General features: G+C 38.1%; 2 protein-coding genes across 3 annotated transcripts in view; both read right to left on the bottom strand.

Annotated features, from left to right (window-relative positions):
- LOC137487288 (uncharacterized) overlaps positions 1–8,741 on the bottom strand; it is a 371,338-nt gene that overhangs the window by 340,956 nt on the left and 21,641 nt on the right. The gene's annotated exons all lie outside the window — the stretch shown is intronic.
- Positions 1–8,741, bottom strand: part of LOC110439559 (protein NLRC3-like) — a 30,944-nt gene that overhangs the window by 11,509 nt on the left and 10,694 nt on the right. The window contains exons 2-9 of one of the 2 annotated variants that reach the window (XM_073948269.1): positions 7,432–7,694; positions 6,755–6,836; positions 6,474–6,581; positions 5,155–5,262; positions 4,956–5,010; positions 3,858–4,053; positions 1,999–3,772; positions 831–1,004 (exon numbers count right to left, since the gene is read on the bottom strand). In XM_073948269.1, the coding sequence (XP_073804370.1) occupies positions 831–1,004; positions 1,999–3,772; positions 3,858–4,053; positions 4,956–5,010; positions 5,155–5,262; positions 6,474–6,581; positions 6,755–6,798 (2,459 nt within the window). In that variant the 5' untranslated portion in view covers positions 6,799–6,836; positions 7,432–7,694. The remainder of the gene's footprint in view (positions 1–830; positions 1,005–1,998; positions 3,773–3,857; positions 4,054–4,955; positions 5,011–5,154; positions 5,263–6,473; positions 6,582–6,754; positions 6,837–7,431; positions 7,695–8,741) is intronic. The other variant, XM_073948268.1, reaches the window with a different exon arrangement.

Raw genomic sequence — 8,741 nt, 5'->3', positions numbered from 1 at the left:
TCATGTCACATCATGATGTTATTGATCACATCAGCAAACACACTCACACACTCAATAAGGACTCGACATCATCTGTAGAAGTGTACAGAGCAATAGTTCATAAGACATCACATGAAGCTGTAAAGTCTGCTGTAAAGAATAACACACACTTGACCTCAGAAGGAAATCTTGAAGTTTAAAGTGTAATTGAAAATGAGCTGATGTCCATTATTTATCTTTAGATCATATTTAGATTATATTGTGGACAATACTGTAAATAAACTAAACACACACAAACTCAATCTCTTGGTGTCTTTGTCTCCTGTCTGACAGTCACTAGAGCTGTAGTCAATCCACCTTGAGTCCAAATATTAACAAGGCCAAGACACTTCTTCAGTTTAGATAAAAAGACTGTGATGAGACTTTTATATGTTTTCAGGAAAACTGCAAACTGTCCAAACATCAGAGCAGGTCAAAACCTCACCAGGGCCCAAAACCCTACAGACTCCACAGGGTTCACTTTGTCTTCATCACTGTTATTTATTTATTGCCAGAACATTTGACAAATTCTTAAATAAACTTTTCCAATAAACAAATGCAAATATAAACAACAATATAATATGAACATGTAAAATATGAGTAGAGAATTTATAGACAATTCATCTAAATAATCTCATACAGTCATACAGTGCATTTGTCTATACACACATTTGTATAGATATGAATAAAATAACACCCATAAAAATTTGCCCATTTGCCAACACACTGAGTGGGGAATAGGGACTTCTATATTTGTTAAACCACTATGTAACTCTCTGTTTGGAGTTAATGTTGAGTGGAGAATCATTTACCTCAGTGTCTCCAGTTTACAGTGTTGACTCTTCAGTCCATCAGAGAGAAGCTTCACTCCTGAATCCTGCAGGTCATTGTTACTCAGGTCCAGCTCTCTCAGCACACAGTTTGAGGATTGTAGAACTGAAGACAAACTCTCACAGCACTGAACAGTGAGATTACAGCTCTGTAGCCTGTATAGAGGACAAACACAATATTGATGTGGTCATCTGGGACCTCACTGATTAACAATGCTTACTCAGTAAAACGACACCAGATTTCAACATTATGGTTGTATGTACTAACAGTAGTGTAGCATGATATACCGAAACTATAAAAGCATAGCGATACCCTAGCACTCAAAACAATACAATTCCGAATTTTTTTAATACCGGTATTTTTAAGTGACAGCTGTATTTGTGAGTGCTCGTCAATAGGGGGCAGTGTGAGAGCCGTGCGCTGCTTCTACAGCAGGGTTTTCAAACCCGTGGTCTGATACTCTTGAGACGATAGTTTGTGGCCCCGCCTTCATTCAAAAGTTTAATGTTAGTGCAGCCCGTGAGTTTGATAAACGAGCCCACCAATCACAGTGGAGTATGTCAGATATTTGTATTAGAGCTGCAACAACAAATCAATTAAATTGATAAAAATCGATTACTCAAAGCTTTGGCAGTGAATTTCATAATTGATTTGTTTCGCACGACATGGGGACGTTTGATTATTAAAAAACACGCGGAGTGAACACGGTCTCTCTCGCTCACTGATATAGACTTCGGCACATCAGACAGGGATTAGGAGGAAGGGAGTTCAACAGCAGGTGTGTTGGCTGGAGCTGATAAAGAGAAAGACGTGTCATCATTACAATTATGCAGCGTTTTAACCGCCTAATGCTTATTTTATGTTTTAGATAAACATTTACATGTAAATACAAACAAGCACTAGTAAAACAAGACATTTAGAGTTTGTGAAACAAATTCATTCAAATATCATTTGCTGATGTGTTTTATTCATTTCAGATACGCATGGTGAAAGTAACTATAAAGTTGAATCTATTCTCTAAGTTCACCAGACACTCACTTGCATGTATTCTGAGAATAACTGGTGAATTTACGTGCTGAATCCTGCGTGTTCTGCTGTTATGAATGAGGCAAATGCGCGACTGCAAGTAAACATGGCACTTTGACTTACAGAGCTCTTTTGGAGGTTTTGATGACTGCTGATAGTCTGATGAGACACTCGTCTGATCTCTGGAATTTCTGAAGCTCAAACTCCTCCAGCTCCTCCTCTGAGGTCAACAACACAAAGACCAGAGCAGACCACTGGGCAGGTGAAAGGTCAGCAGATGACAGACTTCCTCTACTGAGGTGAGACTGAATCTGTTTCAGCAGAGTTTGGTCGTTCAGTTCATTTAGACAGTAGAACAGATTGATAGATCTCTCTGGAGACAGATTCCCTTCAAGTTTCTGCTTGATGTAGGCAATTATTTCCTCTTTGCTCTGGTCTCTGTCATCCTGCTGTGTCAACAGGCCTCGTAAGAGTTGTCGATTGGACTGGAGTGACAGACCGAGAAGGAAGCGAAGATAAAGGTCCAGATGTCCATTCTCACTTTCCAGAGCCTTGTCCACTGCAGTCTTCAGGAAATCAATCATGACTTTATTTCGGCTTTTCTGTCTAAAAATAAATCCACTCTTCCTCTCGCTGTGCAGATGTTGATAAAGGGCTGCAATGAACTCCTGAATGCTCAAGTGAAGAAAGCAGTACATGGTACCAAGAATGATTCCCGTCTCCTCCTTAAAGATCTGGGTACACATGCCTGAGTACACCGATGCCTTATAGACGTCAATGCCACAGTCTTTCAGATCGCTCTCATAGAAGATCACATTGTTTCTGTCCAGCTGCTGGAAGGCCAGTTTCCCCAGTGAAAGGATGAGGTTTGGATCCCAGGAGACATCTGCTGTGTTTTCTCCATCATACTTTCTTCTGCTCTGCTGGATCTGAAAGCGGAGAAAGTGTGTGTACATCTGTGTCAGAGTCTTGGGAGATTCCTGCAGTGTTTCAGCATGAGCCCTGTGTTTCAGTCTCAGTATGTTCTGGAGAACAGTGGCTGAAATCCAGCAGAAGACTGGGATGTGGCACATAATAAAGAGACTCTTTGACTGTTTAATGTGATCAATGATTTCTCTGGCCTGATTCTGATCTGTGAGACGCTTTCTGAAGTACTCCTCCTTTTGGGCATCATTGAATCCTCGTATCTCTGTCAGCCGGTCGATACAGTCAGCAGGAATCTTACTGGCAGCTGCTGGTCTGCTGGTGATCCAGATGAGAGCAGAAGGAAGCAGATTTCCCTTGATGAGGTTCGTCAGGAGAACATCCAGAGAGACTGCTGAAGATACATCACCACACGTCTCATTACCAGCAAAGTTCAGAGGAAGACGACATTCATCCAATCCATCAAGGATGAACAGGGCTTTGAATCGTGTGCTTCTTGTAAGGTTCAGTCCTTTAGTCTCTGGGAAAAACTGAGTTATGAGGTCTTTTAAACTTTGTCTTTCTTTCTCCTTTAAGTTCATCTCTCTGAATGGAAGAGGAAATATGAAGCTGATGTCTTGATTTTCTTTCCCTTCAGCCCAATCCAGAACAAACTTTTGCACAGAGACTGATTTCCCGATGCCAGCAACTCCTTTTGTCAGGACAGTTCTGATCCGCTCGTCTAGTTCAGCTGCTTCAAACAAATGTTTGCATTCAACCTGTATCTCTAGTGACTGATGACGTCTGGAAGCAGCTTCAATCTGTCTGATCTCATGTTCAGTGTTGACCTGTTCACTCGCACCCTGAGTGATGTAGAGATCTGTGTAGATGTTATTCAGAAGTGTGGAGTCTCCTTGCTGAGCAATTCCTTCAAACACACTTTGATATTTCTTCTTCAGGCTACATTTAAGCTGATTAATGAAGAACAGCTCGCCTAAACACAGGAGCAAAGAAACAGAGAGATTTAGTCTTGACTTATTAGTAAGTGTCAGTCTGACTGATGGTCATGAGTCTCTTACCCTGGAGAGTATCAGCAGCTTGATCTTGCTTCATCTCTCTCAGGAAGAAGAGTGTGAGATCAAGAGCTGCTTCTGTGATTCTGCTTCTGTTCTCATTAAACTCCTTAACAAACTCTTGTCTGTTTTTGTGTTGTAAGATTTTCCTAAAGTTTTCCAGTTGATTCTTCAGAAATCTGATCATTTTGCTCTCAAGATTCTATGAGTGAAGATAAGAGAAGATCAATATTTAAATAAAACATTCATTAACATACAGTTGTACGTCCACAAACTACTCAATAAAGACAAAAAGACATTATAATATGAGTCGAACTTAAACGCTTGATTCTGATTGGCTGATAAACTTTGTAAGGTGTTGTTATTTTCAGATAAACACACAGCTAAAGCAGATTTGGCAGGTTTTGAGCACATGACAGTTTCATATCTCTACACTGAATGATTCCAGTAACTTTACAGTCTAAAATCACATCAAAACACACAGAAAGCTTTGGATTTGTAAGAAACTAGTTTCACACACAGGAGAAGATTGAGGACAAAAACCTGACAAATGTCTGGAACACAACATGGTGGCTTTAGCTGTGGGATCATCAGCATCCCAGCAAACAGATTTCAGTTATTACATTTATATTTAAAAGAAGTCTAATAGATGTTTACCAACAGCCCAAAACTAGACTAGTCATCAGATATGCAGCAGTGTGAATCTGTCTGATCTGTGTGTTTGATGACTAGTCTAGTTCTGGACTATAGTTAGATGTTTAGTAGATTTTTAGGTTTATTAGCTTAAATTGATCCTTTTTTTGGTCGGGCTATCATTGTTTAGACATCTAATAAAAACTGCAGAATAATCCACTCTGGTCTGTTGAATTATTAGAAAATAATACATAATAAATGTGTAATGTGTGTGAACTATTCGCGAATAATTTAATGAACTGCAGTCAATTATTCCTCACTTGACAAATACTCTTTAATTCTTAACATCTTTAATTACATGAAAAATAACAGTTACAAATGAAATGTGTTGCAGAAGCAGGATCTTTTCCAGTAAACATTCTCTGTGTTATATTTACAGTTTAAATATGAATATAAATGAGTTTTTCCTACCTGGAAGATCCACTGGAGATTGTCTGAATAAGAAACTAAATCGGCCACTAGGTGTCTGTAAATGAGTCAAAGTCATTGAGTCATTTGATTCATTCACACTACTGATTCATTCAGAAGTGATTCCTTTACTGGATTGTTGGTTCACAATAATATGCCTGAAACAATCCATGTGTGATCAATAATGTAAAACACAAAATACCTTCTGGCAGATGATGGTGTTTTCTCTTTGAGTGCTGGTGGAAGATGACCCATTGACCAGTCACTCTTCAGAGACACAGAGCTGGACACACATAATCCTGATCTCACACTGAACACACAAACACACCAGAGGAATAAACTGCAGGACAAACTTCAGTCTCCTTAGTACACCTTGTATTAAGACTGACAGATGAGACAATTATTGGGAAAAAACACATTTCACCCAACACCAAACTAGCACAAAGTAACTCTTAGCTCAAGGTCAGGCTGATCAGGTCTGTTAAACAGATTAGACTTACAGTGCGTACAGAAAGTATTCAGACCCACTCATGTTCTATTGCAGCCATTTGCTAAAATCATTTAAGTTCATTGTTTCCTCATTAATGTCCACACAGCAGCCCATACTGACAGAACAACACTGAACTGTAGACGTTTTTGCAGATTTATTAATAAAGAAAAGCTGAAATATCACATGGTTCAGACTCTTTGCTGTGAACTCAGCTGCTGTCCATTTCTTCTGATCCTCCTTGAGATGGTTCTTCACCTTCAGTTGAGTCCAGCTGTGTTTGATTACACTGATTGGACTTGATTAACGCCACGCACCTGTCTATATAAGAGCTTACAGCTCACAATGCATCTCAGAGCCAATGACAATCATGAGGTCAGAGGAACTGCCTGAACAGCTCAGAGACTGAATTGTGGCAAGACACAGATCTGGCCAAGGTTACAGAAACATTTCTGCTGCACTGAAGGTTCCTCAGAGAACAGTGGCCTTATAATCCTTTAATAAAAGATGTGTGGGACGACCAAACATTTACTAGAACTGGCTAAACTGAACTGTCAATAGATCTGTCAAATGCTCTGATCCACTGATTTACAACAAAATAAATGTAAAGGTATTGAAGCTTCATGAAGCAGCGCTCCAAAATCAGCCATCAGCTCTGTTTACTGGAGTACTCTTGTGGATTAGCGGTGTGTTACTCGTTCATGTACACTCAGAGCGTGTTTCGCTGGTTTGTGTTTTAATCTTCTGTGTTTATTGTTAGCTGTCTGGATATTGGATTACTCTTTGTGGATTACTCTTGATTATGATTGATTGCTTGTTTTGTCCCCTTGCCTGTCTAAAAAAATACTCTGAATAAGAAACTAAAACCATCACTAGGTGTCTGTAAATGTCTAAATTCACCAAAAGTCATTGAGTCATTTGATTCATCCAAACAACTGATTCATTTACTAATGACACTATTTTCTGGATTGTTGTTTCACAATAACATGTTCAATACAGTCCAAGTGTGTTTAATAATGTAAAACACTAAATACCTTTTGACTGATGATGGTGTTTTCTCACTGAAGTTCGGAGGACGACCATCTTTAGACTGGTCACTCTTCAGAGACACAGAGCTGGACACACATGATCCTGATCTCACACTGAACACACAAACACACCAGAGGAATAAACTGCAGGACAAACTTCAGTCTCCTTTACAAGAGTTTATCAGACAAATATGAGTTTGTTCAGTTTAATTCAGCACAGACTAATAGTTGACTGAAGATCTGTCTGTTGTCATGTTGAAATAATGGTGTAGAAACAGAGTCAATACCTGTGTTTCTCTGAGAGAGAGTCCTTTACTCGCTCCTCTGCCATACTGCAGCTAAAACACCAATGCAGACATTAGCAGAGCTCTGAGGAAACAATCATACACACACACACATATATATATATAGTCCTTAACATGAATGCAGTTGGTTTAACCCTGATCTGACATCTCAGCTGTTTCACATTTGATTTAAGGTAAATGCATGTTATATAGAGTTTATCAAGAGAAGTTCAGGTTCAGCCAATTGTTGATTTAGTGAGTATTAAAATGTCTCTCTACTAAAGAGGCTATTTGGTTAATGAGTTACTCTGACAGTAAAGGGTTAAATGCAGTGTTGTTTAAGGATCGTCAGCTTGTTGTTTTTCAGCTTTTCTTCCTGTTCAACTGGAAGGTCTGCTTTAACTTTACTTTTGATTTGGTGACTCTGAATGTTTAGAGTTATATTTAATGCTGAATCTTTGGACACTATTGAGTCAGTCTGATATAGAAGAGCACAAACACTTTAAAGGGATTAAAAATAAAGCTTTTAGACACAGTGTTTAAATGAGCGTGTTTGACTCAGTGTTTAATCTGTGTTTGAGGATTTGATCTTCAGGATCAGACATTTAAATCACACTCACACATATAAAACCCCTTCATCATCTCCACAAATCAGCGTAATGTAGAAGTGTTAAACTCACCTGCAGAAGTACAGACGCTCTTGTGCAGCAGGAACACAATCTGAGCTCTTTCACTCTTTCACTTCACTAAAACACACCTGTGTGATCTACAGGTACATCCTCAAATATTATTGGCTCCTCTGAGTGACTCTGACATGAATATTCATGAGATTCTCCTGACTGTGGGCGTGTCCTGAAGACGAGTGTGTTGAAGGAAGCTTTAGAGAAGGTATTTAAGATGAAATCTGAGAGGTCACTGATGAATATTTACAGCAATGTTGAACCTATAAAATAAGATTAGAGATTTCTATATATAAATGAGTACACCTCATACAGATCTCTCTGCTATATTATTATTATTTTCTATAGGATGCTGTTCAATAATATTCAATAAGTGTGTTTATACTATAGATTAGTCAGTACCAAAGGCAAAACTGAACTAACTGAACAAAATAACTGAAGATCACAGTGAAGAGAAACAGCACACACAAATGAATAATGTTTAACCAGAGGACAAACCAAGAAAACCATTAAACAGCATTACATTCAGTTCAAATGTTGTAGTTTGTCTTTTATTTATTGTTTGCAGCACATAATGTGAATGTACATGTGTTATCTCTCTATTTCTGAAGGGGTTTTCAAACTCTTATTTTAATCAATATATCTGTTTGTCTACACTCGCTATTACAATACTGATGTTAAATACTATTTTTTTGCTGTCATTACTTAAAATTCAGGATAAATGTCAATAAAAATATTAATATTTCTCCTCAGAAACTAAGACAGGGTTGACGTGTCTTGGTTGTTAGAAATGATTTATTATTATCAGTAAAATCAAATTTAGCAGCTCTTATTTATTTATTTGTTCTTTTTATTATATGTTTAAAGGCAAATAACATTAGGGCAGTGGTGCTCAAACTGTGGCAGGCTTCCTTTAGTGGTACGCGGAGGAATGAAATATGTCATGTACATGCTACACATATTTCAAAATGTATCTAAAATGATGGATATAATATGCCGTATATGACATATAGCCTATATTTCTGAGGTAATCTGCCACGTTTTTTAACTGTGCAGAGTTGTAGCTGCTTTATTGGGCCTACTACGCTACTGTATTTCAATACTGCTCATTTTGGTGGCACTTGGAGAGACAATTTTTTTCTGAGGTGGTACTTGATGAAAACAGTTTGAGAACCACTGCATTAGGGAATACATAGTTATGCACAAATCATTATAAAAGGGAATGTTTAAATTAAATACAGATAACTTAGTCATCTTAATAGATCTTTACAGTAACTCTTTATTGAAATCAGGGAATGATTAAAACCTTT

This window comes from Danio rerio, chromosome 4 (assembly GCF_049306965.1).
Source record: "Danio rerio strain Tuebingen ecotype United States chromosome 4, GRCz12tu, whole genome shotgun sequence".
Lineage (NCBI taxonomy): Eukaryota > Metazoa > Chordata > Actinopteri > Cypriniformes > Danionidae > Danio > Danio rerio.
The sequence above is the reverse complement of the archived record's forward strand: the minus strand, read 5'-3'. Positions and strand labels throughout refer to the sequence as shown.